The 21,227-nt window shown below is 36.9% G+C and overlaps 2 protein-coding genes across 2 annotated transcripts in view; both read left to right on the forward strand.

The window, feature by feature from the left end:
• The window catches only part of LOC139700902 (aldehyde dehydrogenase 1A1-like), a 35,401-nt gene extending 28,393 nt beyond the window's left edge, over nt 1–7,008 (forward strand). The window contains exons 7-11 of the mRNA XM_071599353.1: nt 1,077–1,261; nt 3,665–3,829; nt 5,897–6,054; nt 6,191–6,265; nt 6,868–7,008. Coding sequence (XP_071455454.1) covers nt 1,077–1,261; nt 3,665–3,829; nt 5,897–6,054; nt 6,191–6,265; nt 6,868–6,940 — 656 coding nt within the window. The 3' untranslated portion in view covers nt 6,941–7,008. The remainder of the gene's footprint in view (nt 1–1,076; nt 1,262–3,664; nt 3,830–5,896; nt 6,055–6,190; nt 6,266–6,867) is intronic.
• A 7,775-nt stretch (nt 7,009–14,783) lies between these two features.
• The window catches only part of LOC139701074 (ras-like protein family member 12), a 455,247-nt gene continuing 448,803 nt past the window's right edge, over nt 14,784–21,227 (forward strand). Inside the window, exon 1 of the mRNA XM_071599648.1 lies at nt 14,784–15,262. Coding sequence (XP_071455749.1) covers nt 15,202–15,262 — 61 coding nt within the window. The 5' untranslated portion in view covers nt 14,784–15,201. The remainder of the gene's footprint in view (nt 15,263–21,227) is intronic.

Below are 21,227 nucleotides of genomic sequence, written 5' to 3' on the forward strand. Positions count from 1 at the left end.
TTTGTTTAATAATCATGGGGTGAATATTGCTAGATATTTTGGGGACCTCATGCGTGTTTAATTTGTAAGAAGGCTAATAAAAGATTGGATGATACGAAATACATTTTTAGTATGAGTGACTTAAAGGTAATGGAAAACTTCTATCTTAATTACAGACCCCGTTAAAGTTACCTGTGATATAGCATCCATTTGAGATATAGAGAAGATACAACATAACACAGCCTGAGTCATTGAAAACTGTTATATATGTTAAAATGAAAACTGGTAGAGTGAGAAGGAACAAAGAAAGGCAGCAACATATCTAAACTAATGTTGCCAAGATCATGGCTGGTGAAAGGGTATTTTTGTGAGAGGGATTTGATACATTGGCATGGTTAATGTGACACATTTACTTCATATGTTAATTCTGCCTATATGTGATCATTTACATGAACTGTGCATGCTAATGACTGAATGAGCCAATCACATCTGGGTGGTTATTACATCCTGCTCCAACGAACACGTGAGACTCATGCATACTCATATTTTCCTTTGAGTTCTAGTCATTTTGGAAATTTTAAATGTGTTGAGACTGATTCATGGTATTAGTGATAGGGTGAAGCAGGCCTACAAAATAATGTATTATTTGGTGAATAATTAGTCTATTTTGACCAAAACACAAGCATGTCCAAATGCCTTTGTTTATTTTTCTTCTTAATAACTTTTCTAAACTATGCATCACCCATGTATATTGTATGAACTGTGCTATTGTGTTGGTGTTTTTGAGGAGAAAATATTTTAGCACTACTCTTTAAGTAAGTAATCTAAGAAGTGCCAATAGACTAAAATTCTTGTGTTAAAAATGCTAATTATGTATGTTAATTCTGATTTATTCCTAATTTTGTTTAATAAACTTTAAAATGATTGACTTTTGCCCAAAAATACTTCCAATAATTAGCAAATTTTGGAACAAAAAATGCATATGCGGAAATTTAATATGGATGCACACTCATACACAATGCAGGGAACACCTTCCTCAGTTACTAAATATAATAAGACACTTCTGTTATGAAAACATTTTCCAATTCTTATTGCAGTGGATGAAGCTGCAGAGATTGCTCACTCGGCCATTTTTGCCAACCATGGGCAGAATTGTTGCGCCGGTTCCAGAACGTTTGTCCAGGAAGGAATATATGACAGATTTGTGAAGAAAGCCAAAGACCTAGCTATGGCAAGAAGAGTTGGAGATCCTTTTGAAGAGGGAACAGCCCAAGGCCCTCAGGTAAGCATGGGCACTGTGAAAGCCCCACTTGAGATATTCCTAGCTTTGAAAGACCATGAAATGATATTTGCTGAAGGTTAAGATATGACCCAGGAAAATTCTATTCTTTCCAAAATTAATCCCCCTCAATTTGAAAAAAAATTATTCTGCATAATTAGGAGTGTTTTATGACACCTCAATGAAATTAGAAAAATAATCTGCAATTCAAAATCTGTTAATGATATAATGATAAGAAAATATTGTAAGAGCCTTGTGAGACTCAACTGTCTTGTTCCTACAAAAGATAAAAACTTCTTGTTGAGAAAGTGAAGCTGATGTTTATCAGGGGAAAATATGAATAATGCTGAAGAGATTACAGAATGAATGTATGTACCTGAGGAGGTTTCTTGCTTTTTTTGTAATTGCCAGGGTGGCTATTTGTAAAAAGTACTACTTAAATTTATGGAAAGGGATACTAATAATGTGTTGTGATAAGGGTTTTATGAGTGCATACCATAATCCCATTCCTTCTTTTTTGTTATGCCAAATTAAGGAGATCAAGTACTCAATAATTTACGCTTATAACTAACTCTAAGAGTAATGTTTTAATTAGAAGATGCAGTTGTTGCTCCAGTCTTGAATTTGACCCATGGGTCAGTTTTCAATGTGAGAATGGGGCTTAACTTAGCCTTTTGAAATTTTAAAGGCACAATTCAAGGGGATGGGGCCAATTTCTTTCCGTTTGCCACCAGGAGTTCCCAGATCATTCTTTTGCCAAGAAAATCACACAGCTTCGGTTAATATAAAATATTTATATATCAGAATGAAATCATGGGATTGTTGGTTTAATAGATATATACCCTCCTCCCTGAAGAAAAAAACAATGTCTTTTGACCAAATTTTTTATTGGGTTTGACTAGTTCCAACACATTGGCATCATCCTCAGGTCATCCTCATCCGATGCATTGAAACTAAGCATGCATAATAAAAAATTTGGTGGAGAGATACATTGGATACATTGTTTTTTTACTTCAGTGGCAATGGATTTACACAAAGTTAAGACTGAAAACATTGAAAATACTCTATTGTTCATATTCATTTAATGATAGTCATAATCAATATTTCATTGTAAGATTGGCTTACTGCAGCCCTCCATTCTTCTATATTCAGTGCTAATTTCTTCGCCACCTGATAGTTTTTCTGTTTTATGTAATTCTTAATTTGTCTGCATATATATTAATCTCTTTGTGTACCTTGCGGTATATTCCCTTCTATTATGTTTCTAACTAATATATTGTGCCCTTGGTGTGTCCAATCCATATTTGCTGTGGAGTTCTCTCCATATGGCCCTTTCTCCCTCTGCTATTCTATAAAATTCCTTGTTCTTAACTTTTTCTGACTGTTTAATCTTCAGCATTATTCTCCAGCACCATGTTTCAAAGACTTACTTCTTTGCTGGCCCACTTTTCCAATGTTCCATATCTCTGATCATTAGAGTACCATGCCCTATGCAAACATTTCGGTGACTGGTTCCTTATTTGCAGCCTCAGGTTCTTTGAGCATAACAGTTACCTCTTCTCCATGAACACATTCTTAGCTTGAGGTTAGTCCAACTCCTTACAACCCTAGTTTTAATGCTGCCCAGGTAGATTAATGATTCCATTTTTTCTAGTTTTAATCCTCGAATTGCGATATCTGCCTTAGACTTCTCACTTCAGCATGCATGGGTTTTAGTTTTCTTCTTGTTGATTCTCATATAATTCCCAAAGTACTTAAGTCTATAATATTTAGAGTTGCTTACAGGTACTTTTGCATTTCTGAGACTACTGTGATCTTGTCTGTAAATCAGAGCATGTTAATTTCTTAATGATAGTAGCAACCTTCAAATTAGCTGTATAAATAGTACTACTCATGCCCTCCTAAATGCTATTAATTTAGCACCAGCTATTATGATGTTCACACATCACATTTTTGTTCTCATTGTAGTACAATGTAATGTTTATTATTAATGAATTTAAAATTGTGTCCGTATTGAACTCCCTTAGGTTCATTTGATCTAAATATTAAGTGAGAGCCAAATAATACTGCAAAAATCAGTTTCAAAGACAAGCGTTATCCATGGCAATTAAACTGGAACTTCCTGGTTTTATTCAAAATACAAATGAAAATTGGAGAGACTAGTACATATTGCCTGTCTCCCAGTTTGTTTGGGAAAACTGCTGGAGCGATCAGGGGTAGAGAAGGTACGAGGGGATGTAGGGGAGTTTTAAGATTGGATATCAAGAGGTAGGTGATTTGTGGAGCAGAGAAAGGGTCAAAATGTATATCCAAATGCATCTTGTGATTATTGAAGCTAATTGATTAGGTGTATGCAGTGCGAATAGTTTAATGGCCATTATCTTACTAATGTTCCAAACATTTCAGATTGATGAGGCACAGTACAAGAAAATTTTGGATCTGATTGAGAGTGGAAAGAGAGAGGGTGCCAAGCTGGAGTGTGGGGGAGGCCCTGTGTTGCAAAGCGGCTACTTTATCAAGCCAACTGTCTTCTCTGGAGTCACAGATAAAATGCGCATTGCCAGGGAAGAGGTGAGGGTGGTTAAGATTAATGGAAAATATCACAGTTATCATCTGCCTGGTAAATCACATACATCTACGAGTGCATCCTTTCAGTGTATGCAGTTTCAAAGAACAAGCCTGATGTGAGGTCATGGATAAAGAAACTGATCATCTTTTACAGTTATCCAGATGACAATGGCAGCTATCATATGAATCCAGGGCAATTCAGGGGACAATAATTCATATTTACTCAATACATCTTAGCTCTGTTATTCTGATTTAAGTCTACACTCAGACTGCTGTGTACTGTAGTCAGTTCCAGACCATAATAAGAATACATATGTAAAACAGTAAACAGCAAGTGTCATGGGTGAGACAATCAGAAATGGCTACAGAACTGTGTACGGCAAATCACCTCTTTAAGTCTCTCCTTGAGTAGGTGGAGAATATATGACCCATTATTTGCACGTTTTTCTAATAATTATCCTGGGCAGCATCCTACTATTTGAAGAAATAGTGCTCAGCAAAATAACAAGCACTGTGAACTTACCGTGCCAGATGGCCGCTGCTTTGCAATGAATTGCAGTACAATGTGTATTGTAAATATATGAAAATTCATTGTATTTCATACATCTATGTATTATTATATGATTGGGCTTTCATATGCTCCTATTTTGATACTTTCAGAATCTGTATAAAAAAGTCACATGAAGAATGTATTTATTTCAGATTTTTGAAAAACTACAAAACCTACTTTTTGTAATTTTCAAAAGTTGAATTTTTTATCACCATGACAATTTAATGTTATAATCTTGTCATTTGGCATAAACTATTAAAGTCACCCCGAGTATTTAAAAAAAAGACCTTGATCAGCTTAATAGGTTGTAATAAGTGTCCAAATTTAAAGGAATCAAAAATTATTCCTTTTGCCATTATTTTCCACGGCTGTTGCTAACAAATGATGCATGAAATAAAATTGTAACAAATAATAGAATGATTTGCTGATGGATACTATCAGAATTTCCAGTCAGTCCAGATCAGCCTTGCTGTGGATGTTAGCTTCATTGATTAGGCATGACCCATCTTTGTAATTTTTACATATTGTCTAACCAAGCTGTCCAACATGTATTCCAAAAATCTCTTCCTAATTTCTTATGCTAGACAATTGATGCCATTGCAATAGGTTTAATTAAGCATCAAGTCCCTGGGGCTCCTATTTAGATGAAAGTAATGATACCTTTATGACACTTTGTCCTTTTACAATTATATTTTTCACAAAAAAGGCAACTACTTATATACTTGGAAGCTGATTATCTTGAGTTTAACCAAAATCTTATACATATTTCATGTTGGTTCTAATCTCCCTAATTTTAAATTTTACTATCCAATGCTGAGTAGGACTTGGATTTTTTCATTAAATCACTCAGTGATCACCTTTCTAATAATTTTAAATAGTATGAATCTTCGTGTTACCATGGACTCTACCAAATTCTAGATTAAATAGTAATTACATAATGTTTCTTGTCCCCTACAGCAGCATTTTTTTAAACAAAATTTAATAATGAATTATACAGGGTAAACTAATATACCATAATTTATTCAGATCATCGTAGAACAAGAGGCACCTAAACAACTAGGTTCTCTAACTCAAGGCCATCCTTAGAGTTTTGGGCTCAAAATATTAGTATATCCCTAGTGAAAAATTTGAATGAATGAGTATAGTCACAGTTAACAGGCAAGTGTGATGATTTATGATAAAAAAATCAAACTTTTAGTCATGTACTCTGAAAAAATTATATCCCTGGCTGAGAATCAAACCCAGATTGCTGTATTGCAGGGCAGTTATATGAACATATATAGTTTATAACGTATGTATATGTGAATGATAATCCACCCTTTCGTTAACACTCACTTACTGGTGCTTAGATACTTGAATAGTTAATGGCAAATATGTGATTTTGTGTTGGAAAAATGTTTGATTTGATATTTCAATTGGCCCTGAAAGAGGGTTTGCTTGAGCTGTCCTGTACTACTTGAGCTGTGTTTTCTACTAAACTAAATTTAATATTTATACAAAAAATGTTGCTTTAATTACAGATATTTGGGCCAGTTCAGCAAATAATCAAATTCAAAACCCTTGAGGAGGTGATCGCAAGAGCCAATGACACTCAGTACGGATTGGCAGCAGGCATTGTCACAAACAACATTGACAGGGCTATGACATTTGCCCAGTCTGTACAAGCTGGTTCAATGTGGTAAATGTGCATTATTCTTTCAGCACTCTTTTTAAGTGCCCCAATAAATTATTACTGCTATGCAGCTCTATTGTTAACTTTTGAGATGCCTGTGAATGAACATGACATGAAAATTGATACTCTTGAAAATTTTCAGGGTGAACTGTTATGACATCGTGATTCCGCAGGCTCCTTTCGGAGGGTTCAAGAAGTCAGGTTATGGAAGAGAGCTGTAAGTTAATATATAAAATATCATAGCAAAGAGTCTAATTAGCAGGTCTGGAAATCACGCAGTTAGAAATTTGACTATGAATATTGTAATACATTATATAATAGGGAAAAGAAAATATTTTTGTGTAGGTCTCTGTTAAATTTTGATTTCATTCTGAATTCATGCAATCAGCAATTCAACCCGCCTTCACTGAATTTCAATCGCATTGTCCTTTGATTTTGTAAAATTTTTTTTTTTAATTTTGTAAATTTCAAAATAGTCTTGCACAAATTCAATTGATGAGCTCCTACGTAAAATAAATGGATATATTAAAGCTAACTAAGAGCACCTTTTCCTCAAAAATATTAATACTTCGGAAATAAATGAATACCAACCGAAGGCATTTTAAACTTAAGTGGCCACACACCATAGAAATCTGACATTTTTTTCCAGAGCCATTAAACTCATCAAAATATTGTCTAACTTGACCCCAATTGACTTAATGGTTGAATATTCCAAATAAATTTAAATTTTGAATATGCAAACCTATATTTTGTTAAGTTAATACTTCATCGTTGATGCGGTAATTCATTCTTCTAAAGTACTGGTTATTATTTTTACAGAGGAGAGGACTCATTGAAGGAATACTTGGAAGTGAAGACCATCACCATAAAGGTGCCACAGAAAAACTCTTAAAATGACCACAGCCAGACAAGAAATGTGAACAATGGAATAAATGTATTTCTGATTTTTATGAAATGAAATAAATTTATAAAGTTCAGTAAAATTATTTATTTATATACATTAATTTAATTTACAAATGAAAACTATTGTTGCATTAAATTATCTCTATGAATGAACAAACACCCATCTACCCTTAAACTTCGAGCAAATTTCATTCTTCATCATCTCCAGGAATTCCGAGTTCTTCATTAGACCACCTGGATGGGTCAGGATAAGGAAATTCTCCCTGTTGAAAAAGTCTTGTATTAGTATCACTAACCAAAGCATTAGTTCTTGGTATTGTAATGGTAAAGAGTAAGAAGAGGAATCATGAATCTACTCTTGTACTTAAAAAATATAATAAGGATTCAGATTTCAAGTCTGAATTACACTCTAACATATACCTACTCTAATGAAATTGAAGGAACTACATAGATTAAGTAGGTCTACCCTACATTTGTATTATTGACTTAATGTCTAGTAACACTGCACATACAAAATGATTATATTAAAAATGTATAAATAGCAAGTGTTTCACGATTGCAAAATGCTCATTCTTAGGAAAACAAAACCTTAGGCTCACATTAATGTTCCACAGTCTAAATAAATACCTTGCGAGATAAAACTGGGACATTCTTATGGCAATAATAATTAATAATTTCAACAAAAGAATTGAAAAAATAATGAAATGAAAGATTAGTCAAAAAACTAATCCACTAAGTACAGACCTGGTTTGATCGTACTTTAACTGTTCGCAACGGAAGAGGCTAATGACAATGAAACTACTTCCATTTGAACGATAAAAAGAAGTCCAATCCCACTACAGAATTTACATCGATTAAAGAAGCATTGGAGAATAATTATGAAAAATAATGGAGTTATTGCTTGAAAAAGTAAACAGACATAAGGACAATATAGCTAAAACAGCATGAAGGACTTACGGTTATGTGCTCCGACTCGTGCCAAAGGTGCCACAAAATCCACCACCACATGAAACCTCCAACTACCTCGGAAAGCACCAAAACCGCTTTAGGATGCCGATGGTCTGCTATCCGATATCTCCAACTGTAAATAAAAATTTGGAAATATTAAATTCTACTGCTATTATCCCTTAATTAATAAATTTCTTGAATTATTTAGAACCAAAATTAGGAATCGCACTTTATTAATAAATATTGCAATAAAAGCTAAGTGGCATTATATGTTTTCCCACGAGAAAAGTAAATGCATAATGAAACTAATTTATAAGAGAACACTTACTGTCCACTGTTTCTTACGCTTCCATTTGAAATTATATTTCCAGCGTACTTTTTCTGTTCGGCAAAAAGTCTACGAAGTAGTAAACCTCCTCGAGATATTAACATTTTGCAAACGGAAGGCGAAAATACTACTAATGTATGTAACACAACCAACGATAAGTTCTCCTTACACTACTCACATGCGGGAGGCCGCCGTCATTTGTTGCAGAAACTAAGGCAAACAAAAGATAAAATGCTTATTGTAAATGCCACTAGGTGGTAGCTATATGTAGCTAAACGTTTCTAAATGACCGCCATTCATGAACTAGTTAAAACTCTGAATCCTTAAATATATTTGCACGATATCTTTAGTTACCCCTGAAAACCTTTGGAGTTTGAATCAGTGACAGGTTAAGAAAGAAATAAGACAGATGAACATGTCGTGGGTGAAAACCGTTGGGACCTAACCTACAGAAATGTTGACTGATTGTAGTCGAACGAGGCAGATATTACGGCTCTACTTTTTCGTTCTACAGTATTTCATCGGGAGCTAAGCGGTACAATCAATCAACGTGTGTTCAAAAGATAAAATTGGTGACATTTTTTCATGAGTTAGTGCATACACCATGCTTTTATGAATGTGAATATATAATGAATCATGCATTTACGATACCAGTTAAATCTAAATTTTACCTCAACCTGTGAATATGGATTACAGCGCCAATATCGTATATAGAAACATGCGATTGAAGCCTTAGCAATAGGTTTTATCTTGTGTTGAGCCACCTGGTGTTTACATCCCAGTTTACTTCCAACACGTACACTACGTCAATTACAGACTTAATTTGTCTTTATTTGTACAACTGGTTAACTTTACTTTCCATTTTATAATTCAAATAATGGACATCGATTGGATGTGCTCACTGAATATTCTAGCTTTATTTTTACACTCTAAGTTTACTCTAGTAGTCTTCAAGGCTTAAGAGGCTTTTACGCCAGATTTGTTGGAAATTAGAGATGATTTGTGTACATTTTTATTTATAGCAATTTTTCCAGAAGCAGATTCTCATTATCTATTATTGAGAAAATATTTTTTTGAGGGGTCCCAAATACTTGTAACATAGCTGATGTGTTACCCAAATTATAATTATAAGTAGTGTACCACTTAAGGTAGGTTTTGGATGTATACAACTACCAAATAAATATCTTGCCTCTCCTAAAAAAACACAAACCAACATTCTACTATATAAAAAGCCCCTCTTTATCTCTGTATACCTCCATCCTCCCTTCATTCCATCTAATATCCATATCCTCTGCCTGCCCCTTCCTCGTTTGCCTAACATTCTCCCCTCTATTACAGTCTTCAACATAACACTGCAAATCAATATGCCTTACATCCATTTTTCTTGTCTCCTTTTGATTCCTCCCAACAATCCCCTCTCCTCGCCCACCATACCTAAGATTTCCTCATATGTTTTCCTTCCTGTCCACTTTACCTTCTCCATCCTTCCCCACACCCACATATCAAAATCCTCCAATCTACGTCTATCCAGCTGCTTCAATTACTATGTTTCCACTCTGTACATAACAATGCTCCATATCAAAGTTTTGACCAACCTTTTCCGATTCCCTCCTACTTGTGAAACATTCTTCGCCCATTGCATTTCTTCTCCTTATACTGCTTTGACCATTCTGGTTTGAAACACTTCTGAGATAAGGAAACTGTTCCACCTGCTCCAGTTTTTTGCCCTCCTATTTTGACGTGTAACTTAGCGTTTTTCAATATACTTGATGATAAAAAGAATATTGCCTTAGCCATTTCAATTGCATCTTGTGTCAGTGGCCCTTCTCCTTAGTTTCCCCTAATCGGGTTCTCTCAATAACAGTATTCAATTATGCAGTATGCTTCACAATGTCTACATTTCTTATTCTTATATAGCACATTTATTGTGATGGTTAAATTTTAACACATATATTGACTTGTAAATAATTAAAATCACCAAAGGTGCATTACATAATCATTAAACTACTCTAGTTGTGGCGTTTTTAATGATTATATAATCTTTTGGCTATCATACTTTAGACCAATGATCCATGAAAATATAGATTGATCATAAAATAATTATCTCTTGTAGCTACAGTTCAGAAAATAATAATAAATTTTATTTGTCCAGTGATCAAGTGGTTACAACAGTTACACTTGATGTAAGACACGTCAGGAGAAAGTAACAAAATACATACATGGATACAAAACAAATATCAGGCATAATCAAGAAATTCAGCAATTGAACAAAACATTTTTAATCCTAAGAACCTAAGTAGATTGGCTTTAAATGTGGCCACTACACTTTTATGGGCCTTAATCTCAGCTGGGAGTTTGCTATAAAGTTGAAGGCCTTTAAAATTTGGGCCAGCACCTGCACTTTTTGTACGTACATATAAAACGTGCAGCTGCTCATTACGCCTTGTAGAATATTTATGGATATCACAATTTTTCACATAATCAGATAGATTTATTTTTGTATTATTATTATTTTAACGAATACAATGGTTGAAATTTCATCATCATATACAGATATTCAGACTAAACACAGACACATTGGCACAGACACGCAGAGTCCAAGCTCTATATGCTCTAGGTATTGCAAGACAATGGTCTAACTAGCCCTCATATACAGAGGAACAAAATTTGTTCTACAGCTGAATCAGTTCTAAAAGTAGATTTTGTTAGACTCAACCCCGGGAATATTTCTTATGATCGGTGACTCAAAGGAGAGAGTACTTCTCAAAATAAGGTTTTCTTTTTCATAAGCTCTGCATAGCTGTATAATTTCATAGATTGTATTGAGTTGCCTAAATTTTCTTTTCATTAAAAAAATTTAATGTATAATGACCATAAAATCAATTGAGCGAAAAATTATGAGTTAATTTTAAGTTTCATTTACTACTAAGTCAAAAATTTGAATGATTTTGAATACTACCACTTTCCCTGCCATGAGAAATGTTGAAATTTATTCATAATGGATAAACTAAACGCATTCTATGGCGATGAGATAATTATTAAAGCCATTGGCCATTCAGCTAAGAGAATACTGTTTTGAGAGGTATGTGATTTTAATTTGCAGCAAGGAGCCACAGGGAGAAAGGGATTGTTAATGAAAACAAAAATTCATTATATTTTAAAAGAACCTCCACTTAAATGTTTTTATTCATTACTATACCATAAAGTTTTCACCCCCATACCTTTAAAGATGAGATTCTCCCAACTAACAACCTGTCACAATGGCTAGATAATGGTGGTGTGCTGCATTTAATTTTATATGGAGCATTTTGATGCTGTTGGTAACGTAAATGGAATCTACTGTGGAATATACTATAAGTGCATGCACGGTAGTGGAGTCAACACCTTTTCAAATAAAATATTAAGTATCCTGGCTTCAAATGATTCAAAGCACTTGTCATTCCCAGTGAAATACTGATTTTGTGATTTTCTGGGTACCAGAACTTTCTGGGAGAACGGAGTGGTCAAATGGAGGTGGATTAAGTTAAGAGTTCTATCCTTGTCTAATAAGCCAACCTGTGGGTTGAATGAATGTTTTGGTGATGGTGGTTTTAACTAAAAGCATTCATTTTTAGTAATTGGTAGATCTTCTTTGCAGGAAAAGACAAGGTAAAATCCAACGGTTTCTAATAAAAAAGAACACATGGTCAAAAATCAAAATGTCTCATAAAATATAAGGTGGTTTTATTTCTTGGGCCTGTTTTTGACAATTCATTCATTATTATGGCGTGGAGTATTGACAAAGTATATCATGAAAAGGAATGAAAGCTTGTTGCATGGACTACACCAAGATTCTCTTGTTAATGATGTAAATGCTATTTTAGGTTTTCAAAATTCCCCCTTATTAAGATTTTTACATAAATCTTGTAGCAATGATACTGTGGAAAGGGCATCACTAAGGGCGACAACAGTCTCACCTATACTGACCAAGTTAATGCATAGGGGTCGCATGCAATAGCAATGTATTTGTGGTCATTTCGGGCAAATACGAAGGGGTATCGTAGTTATAATTATGGCTGAAAAATAATCGAGATTGAAATTTAATATTTGTTTGTTGTTCTTAAGACTTCTCTTGGTGTTCACCACCCAGAGTTATATATTTCTTCCTGAATTTCTTGGCATTTCTAAGGGTCGTAATTGTAGCACTCAACAGATTTTGTTGAAACTATCATTGTTCCACTTCTTGAGTTATGCCATTTGTATTGATAAATCTTCACCCTGGCAGTGGTTTTTTTTTGAGCTCTGAGAGTAATAAAAAGTCGTTTCGAGCGAGATCGGGGAATAGGAGGGGATCGAGATGGTGCGGCGGCTAACGTACTGGCTTCCCACCCAGAGGGCCCGGGTTCAAATCCCGGTGGTGTTGAATATTTTTCAGTGGTATCTCGATCCCTACTTGAGGTGCTTTGTGGAGGGCACTTCGAGTGAGTACGCCGTCCGTCGGATGGGACGTTAAGCTGCGGACCCCTTGGCGCCTTTCGTAAAGAGCAGGCTAATGCCGACGCCGGGTTTCTCTCCACCCTTCATCCTTTCCTGTCCATCCCCTATGGCGCAAATGACCTCAGCTGTCGGTCGCCTCCCCTCAAAACTACTACTACTCGGGGAATAGGGCGGATGTGCAAAAATTTCAAAGCTACATTATTTAGATTCCTCAAACCGCAACTTGAGATGAGTGAACAGGTGCATTGCCGGCGAGAAGATGGATGCCTTTGGTGATCATACCACGCCGTTATTTTTTCAGAGCATCATACAACTTACACAATAGTGTGCAGTAATTGGCGCTAGTCTGGCCCTTCTCTAGGTGGTTGTTAAGATGACTCCACGGCAGTCTCTGAAATAGACGGCATGACCTTCCCTGCAGACCTCTGCACCTTAGCCTTCTTGGGGGGAAGTGGGTCGCTCTGTTCCATTATTTGCTCATCTCTTTGGTCTCTGGTAATATTAGTAACAATAAAAAACACAGTTATCAACCCGAAGGTCGGTTTGGTAGGTGATGTTATAGTTCACCAAGTACTAAGCCCGAAGGCGTGTGAAATTCACACATCAAGGTAGGGGGGCCAGTTCCTTGTCCTGTGCCGACTATGGTTTCCCAGGAAGATCTGGTACTCGAAAAATCACATAGCTTGGGTGGAGCTGCAGGTACTCAGAGAATTGCCTTGCCCGGGAATCGAACTCGAGCCCCTCTCAGCAGCAGTTGGTCAGCAGTCCAACGCTCTACCCCCTGGACAGCCACGACCCACTATTCTACATATTCAACCTGTATATTTGGACTTTTATCCTAACTCTCAACAGGTCCTTGATAGCCTGTAGCGAAGAAATCTTTTGTTTATTGTCGCAGCCAATGAGTAACTTCATGAACTACTGCCACCCAATGATTTTTTAGGAATTTGAAGAGATGGCAATTACTAGGGGTTAAGTCGGGGCTGTTCGTAGGAAGTTCCAGCGTAGCGTTCCCAATGAAATGTTCGTAACAGCTTCTGCGTTTGTCTCGCTGACGTTTGCGATTAATTTATTGGCTTACCCTCGTATTTATAGCCTCCAGTTATTTACATTGGTTTCCTTAAAAAAAATAAAAATAGACGAGACACAGCATACTGTAATGGATATTTATGAAAACAAAAAATACTGCGCATGAGGTGTTATTGCGATTAAAAATTCTTATGCATAAATTCTAGTATTTCTAAGCTTCTTATGCATACAACAACTCTCGTAATCGTATGTACGAGAATTTCGCATCGTATCATATCGTCTAGTATTTAACCGTCTAGACCCAATACGCTTGCGATTTTCTCTGTATTTGCATTAGTAAATATGTCTATACCATTATTTGATATGGTATTATGCGTATATGCCTAAATAGAGGCAGTAAAATTGGTTCTAAAAATTGAAATACATTTAAAGTTTATAATTTAAACTCTTGCGCTTGTACGATTAATTTACCCCTTTGACTACGTACAAACTGAGATATCTCTGAAAAAATTGTTTTTTTTCATTTAATTTTTGTTTTCTCCAGAGGGGGGTTTTTAATTACTATTTAATTCATCTAGAAAAGGAGTATCAATGCTCATAATTGTAGTTTATTACGCACATGATCTCTTATGCAGATAATGTGGTCGCTGATCAATAGTAATCATGGTTTATTTCCTTTTATGCCATTTAGGTGAATCAATATTGAAATATGATTCAGGTATAATTAAAGTAAAATGTTACGTGATCGGTTTTCCCATAGGTAAATAATTTGATACGCCTATTCAGATTGCGCCTAGCGCCTTATGACAAAGCTAGTGAGATTATATTGCAAGAAGGGTTGTACCCCTTTTGCGTACACGCGTAATAGTCACAAGCATTCACGACGAAGCAAGCGATGCGAAAAAGGCGTCTGCGAAAACAATCCGTCATCGCTCAACTATTTTGAACCGAGAAGCGGCAAGTTCGGGAGGCGATAGCAGCGCCTCCCGCCGCGCGGATGATACCGTCGGCCCTCCGCAGAGAGCCTCAGTTGCTCTCGCGCCCACGTCAAAGGCGAACGTGTTACGGTACTGCCTTAAGAACGGGTTGAGCCGAAGGGGGAACTTCCATAACTCTCGCGTAGATGTTGCAGTGAAAGAGAGAGATTATAATTAGTTCCATGCTGCACTCTCCCATCTGTTGCCCTCTTAACGAGATGGTCACGGATAATTTAATCCATACGAACGAGCATTGATAAAACGATATAGGTTTTATTTACGAATAACCTTGCGAAAATATTATAAGTCCTGAGGTAGACGATTTTTTATCGAATACTCCCCACCCTTCCCGATTAAATTTTGAAAAAAGTTACGATTAGGGTAATTTGGTGATTTTGAAATATTTGAAAAAAATAGTGATATTGGCCAAGAGGAGTGCTCCAAAGGTTTTGTGTTTACCAATCGGTGAAGACGTCTTGGACTACGAGCATCATGACGAACTACAACCGCATTCGCGTGGTTGTCATGGGAAGCAGCAGGGTTGGCAAATCCGGTGAGTATATTACCTCCTTTCACTTTTGGACCGACACAACATTTTTTGTCGCTATTTTACCCCCGGGTTCCGCTGGAGCGGTATTTACAGATTCAATATCTGAGAATAATTATTTCATTTTCATTGGCACCCGTCCCATCAGTTGTAGGATTTCGCATGCGCGTCACCCTTTAGTTATTTCTCTTAGGTTTAGACATCTCCGTCGGTCTCCTATGTGTATTTCCCTCATAATACCATTCTGGGTCCGCGTTTATTTTTGTGCGAACCGGCGCCCTCCGACCGTGCGCTAGTGCCTTAACTCCTTAGGCCAGCTGCGGCGGCGCCACTACGACGGCATGTTTCGCTTACACCGTGGATAGCATTGGAGGAATGGCAACGCAGTAGATGGAGCATGCATCTCCCAGGGATGCTGCGCACGGTGACTCTTTCTGCTTCGACAGTTGCATCTAGATCATCTCCTGATGCATCTCAGTGGAGTGAAACCAAATAATTCACCCTCGGGATAATTGCAACGATGCCCTTGTTCTCATAATTTGAAAGACATCTCATGAGGGCTGATTTTCTAACGAACCTAATATTTTAAATGGATACATTTGTTGTCCATAGTTCTGTAAATGCGGCGAAATATTCGCCTTCATTCACCGAAAGATATTCCCAAAAAGGTGCATTATGGAAAATGCAATTCAATGATGATTTACGAAAATTTTGGTGCAACAATATGCATGAAATCCTATCAAGTTAGTCGTTCACCTCTCCGTTGGGGTATTCCACGAAAAGTTAGGGCATCAATGTCCTTCATTCTTCTTTACGTAATGCGGTCACTCACGTCAATGAGTGTATTGTAGGACATGGTCCCTGATGTTTATATTTCCTTTCGCATGCATTCGAGCGGATATATTCATTTTAGCATATCCCTTCGTTCGCTGTTTTTTTCCATCGCGGGGGTGGCTAATTTTAAAGGTGGATGGACGGAGGAATTTTTGAACGTCGTTAAAAACCCTATTCCAGCTACTGTATACCAACCGTAAAATTTGTGACGGCAAGAAATAATAGAGAACATATTACAGCAATTAGGTTCCAGAATTTCCGCTCGGACTTAATTTATGCTCGGGCATAAATATGTGCGGAAGTGCGGAAGTACTGCTGTGGTGTTTTTTTTTGCGCGGATTTGACTCCGCGGTAAAGGTTTGCTAAAGCCTGAAGATTTGATAATAAAAAAGGGAGGGCTTCCCGTATTTCCGTAATGCATTCGTTATTTACGAGGAATTTCAACTATAATGTTCATCATAAAACCTTAAACTGAATAATTCGCTCCTTGGTAGATTGATTATGTGTGGATGAACTTCTCTACTTAATCCCCTGCTGACCATTGAATACCTGCATTAAAAATGTATTACGATATTTCCAGACTATATTTAAATGCTTCACTTTGAAAGGAATGGTTTTATTAGTTTACATATATGACTAGGTCATTATGGCTTTGCAATCATGTCTTCATAGAGAAAATTAATGGAGAAACGATCGGTGACAAATGTGCTAGCAGGATGCGAATTATGTGCATTAAGTTACATAACTGGCATTGCCTTCCTTTGACACGCATTGTTGACATATATCACTTTTGTTTTGCCTTGCTACAGCATTTGTTCGCATATCCGTAAACACTCGAAGGATACGGACACTCGGGCTGTCTTATGATTGATTTCCACTTTAATGATTTCGTTTTCCAATAAGTTTCATGTTTATTTCCTTAATGAATAAAAAAAATTTTTTTGTTGTCAGACGGATGATATTTCATTTCATTATGCTTGCATTGCTTAAGACGTCCGTGGGACACGGCGACAGAAACAAATGGCTGAAAGAAAGTAGAAAACGAGAATAAAAATCAATGCACTATTGTGCAAGGAGAAAAGGTTTTCGGAAATGATTCTCGTAATACTCAAATCAGTATTTTAAATCTTCGTAGTAAATATCAGGCGGTAATCTAACTTCTGCCCCTTGAAAGTTTTCCGCAGTTAAGATTCGACCACTCGTCCGGTAATTAGGAAATGTTGACAAAATTCACCCGATTGATTTCTTCAGTGAATTTATTCATTCAATGTAGTTCACAAGTCTTTAGTTGGGGTTAAAAAGCTTGCTTGGTCGTTTTTACATTATCTGCATTATTTTCCGGAGTAACATTCTTTGTCATTACGACGTACATACTTTGGAGGTATGAAAGTATTGATTACTCGAAAAAAATCATCGAGTGGATTAAAATAATTAAAAAATAAGTAACAGATTACCTACCTCCGCACGGCCTGAATTCGAGATAGGATTTGAATGCGTCGCGGAAAGGGTAAGCTAACATTCCTTTAAGCTCTCTTCGTAGACCAAGAGATGGCGCGCGGAGGAAGTGCGTGAAATATTCATTTTTCCCGTATTTATATTTGCATTCATTTAATTATTAGCCGTCTCAAAATGATTTTTTGCGTACTTAACAAGTCCTATGCTTCTGTATTTTCCCATCCGATTATGGAATTACTTTTCAAATATAGTATTCCTGTCCTGGAGTTATTTTTTTCGTGGTTTCAACTGGTTGATGGCTGGCTTCGTTGCTGATGAATGTTTAAACTTGAGGCATTCGGTGTCCCCCAAAACATTAGGGAGTGCCGTTGAGTAACTACGCTTTAAAATAAGAGTCGCTGCGTGCTACTTGGCCGTCCGCACGGGGAACCGCTCTGTCCGCCGACCCGGTTAGCTCCGTGGGAAACGCGCTCGCCGGTTGGGTGACACGAAGGACGCGGGTTCGAACCTCGCCTCGGGCGTGGTGATGTGTTATCGCGGACTAGATTTTCCTGTTTACGGTGCTACATGGCTTCAGACGTTGGAGCACCTTAAGAAAATCCAATTGTTACAGCTGCGAGTTTTCAGCCCTCTCTCCGTTCCCCTATCTCCTTTACTTTGGACAGTTACCGCTTTACCTGTCATCGACAGAAAATCGTGCCATGTTGTTTGAGCAAACGATTATATCTCCTGAAGATTTAAATGCCAAATTTGCGACTGGCAGCCAATGGTAGTATCGAAACTCGTTCCAGTATCAAGTTGGCCTGAATTTATCGGAGCAAGAATCTCGCCTTTTCCGGTCCCCCGTTACCATGCAGTGAGCAAGTGCACGTATGGATGTAGTTAAATCCATAGCTATTGAAAAAAGTGATGTTTTTGGTGTTCTTGATCCAAGGATAAACTTTTCTTATCATTTCCGATTGTGATACGCGGAATTGGATCAAGTTGTAATTTTCAAAAATGGAATAAATATATAGAAAAACCATGGAAATGGCACAAGATGTTTTCTTAATGAAATTCGTTCATTTGAGATATTGTAATTTTTCTGATGAATTGTAGATTGTGAGAGATTCGTTCTTGATAGTGCCAATTATTGATAAGTATCCGTGCAGTATGAATTTAGGAGCCACTCATGTTCATCCTCAGCGTGTGAGCGGGTCAAAATTAATTTACTTTCGTCCTAAAAACAACAATACTTCTGCTCAGTATATGATTCTACGCTAACCTTCGTTAAATATGCTTGGATTTGGAATAGATAAGTAATTTACTCCTTTATAATTGTTAAGATACTGGTAACCTTTCAAAATATTGTGTATTACGTATTGATAACATGTAGTGTAGTCCTACAACGACTTGAAGCACTATTCGACTTCGTATCAGATAAGGAATTCTGGAGTTTAGAAATTCGTTTCTAAAAAATTGAATGTTGCTAAAATGACCCATGACTACTGCAACAGGGTATATCCACTAATTAATTTTACTGAGAACGACAAATCAATACGATTGGATGTTTTTATAAAATTATAAGTTTTTGGTTTCATTTTGAAAAATGGTAATTGCTATGTTTTCTGATGGGATTCGTTTGATTTTATATCATTCATTTAATTTGATTTTTTGCTGGCTCTGTAATAAGGTCAATCAGAAAAAAATAGCGGAAAAATATTACATTGGTTTACCAATTAATAAATACAAAAATGCATAATGCTAAAGATTAAGTGTTTAACCCCTCCAATTAATTGAGCGATCTCTCTGTACAGTGCTTTGGAAATGTCTTGAATCATATGGTCCTTTTTATTCAAATATGGCCAAATAAATAATTACATTATAAATGTTCACATGACGAGATTCTTCTGCAATCCTTTTTTAGGCATAATTACGCTTCAATACTTTGCGTTGGACTCATTTAACTATGAATGGTAGTTTCCCTATGCATATGTTTTATCAGAATACGTGTACATTACTATTACTTGCTGACTTTGAAACCTCCTTTAGTTTTAATTGTACTATTTCATTGAAAGCATTCGGGTAAATTTTTTAGCACAAGTGCTCTCGAAATTTGTTTGAAATAAATTGTTGTTGCTATAGATTTGTTCATTTTTTTGCTCGAAATTCTATGAATGAGCTCTTTTTACGGCAACATTTCTGTCTACATTCCTGGATACCTACCCATACGAGTGAAATCACGACGTTTTCAAATTCGTCACTGTTATATCTTGTAGCGTGTGTAATTCAGTAAGGCGATGCTGGTTGAATCTCTGTATCAATGTTTAGGAATGAGTGGTAACCCATGACTTCAGATTAACATTTTTTCAGACATATATCGATGGATGCATCAAAGATCGATGGTTTAGGAGGCATTGGCTTGCCGAGATACCAGTGGGAGTAAACGTGCGTTTTCTGATTATGAATTGAATGAATCCCGGTTCTATTTGTGATACAAATTCAAATTCACTCAGGATTTGAGAGTCGATTCTGCGGCGAGTTAACCATCTGTAGCTCCCTGCTGAGGCAGTAACTATTAATTTCACTGTAAACAATGCATTACGTTGCTCGCGAATGCTTTGGCACTATTGTCAGAATGGGCCAATTCCTTTTATGGGACCCATGAGCGTTGCCACGGGCACTAAAGCCTTGGTTCCGGGTCGCACCCGGCATTCTAACGGGTTGCACGTCTTCCCTAAGGGGCGTAGTCAGGTATCAGTCGAGGGGGGTGAATGCTGGTGGGCTGCCTAACTTTAAGGCACTATAATACCTCTTTTCTTTAGTCATGATCGACAGGGCAAAGCGTTCGATTACAAAGCGTTTGTAACAATTAACTGAACTTTTAACTTCCCCTGGTCAGAAAATACACCAATAGGGATCTGAGGTCGGGAGAAAAGGGAGATCCATTCGCCACCCCCGATCATATATACCTCTGGTTTTTCTTGAAAGGTTCTGTGTGTTAGTTCTAGTTCGCTTCTTACTCTTTTAAACGCTGAATCTCACGTTTGAAGGCTTGTGTCATTTTATTTTTACCTAAAGCCGAGGAGTTTTGAGTACGAAAGAAAGAGATCTTTTATTTCCCGCAACAGGATACTCGTATAATGTAGCTAGGTTAATTTATCTGGTCTTACCAAATAAATATGCTCTACTTTAATGAAACCATATCTTTGTTTTTATCTGATTCATCATCGTAACTCTCTGCTAAATGCAGCTGAAAGCCCAGAATTTGAACCCCTGAACTCTTGACAGAATCTTTTGGCAAGGCTCCGCAGAAATAAAACGAAGCTCCATTTTGTTAGTATTAGTTATCAGACTCGCTCGCCAAGGGAGGCGAGCTAGAGCTGAGGTCATTAGCGCCATTAGGGAGAAATGGGTAATTTGGTAGGGGTTAGGATATTCAGTGGATGGAGGTAGGGCGGAGAGAAACCCGGCGTCGGCATTAGCCTACTCTAAACGATAGGTGCCAAGGGGCCCACGGTTTAACGTTCCATTAAACGACCGGGGTACGCACTTGACGTGGTCTCAACAAAACACCACAAGCAGGGATCGGGATACCACTGAAAGGTCCTGCCACCTCCCGGGCTCCCTTGTTCTTCGAAAACCAATCTACGGAAACTCGGAAAGTTGCTGATGCAAGCATGACAGCGTCCAAACACAAGAC

The sequence above is a fragment of the Hetaerina americana genome, unplaced genomic scaffold (genome assembly GCF_022747635.1).
Source record: "Hetaerina americana unplaced genomic scaffold, ioHetAmer1.1.p SCAF_11, whole genome shotgun sequence".
Classification (NCBI taxonomy): Eukaryota; Metazoa; Arthropoda; class Insecta; order Odonata; family Calopterygidae; genus Hetaerina; species Hetaerina americana.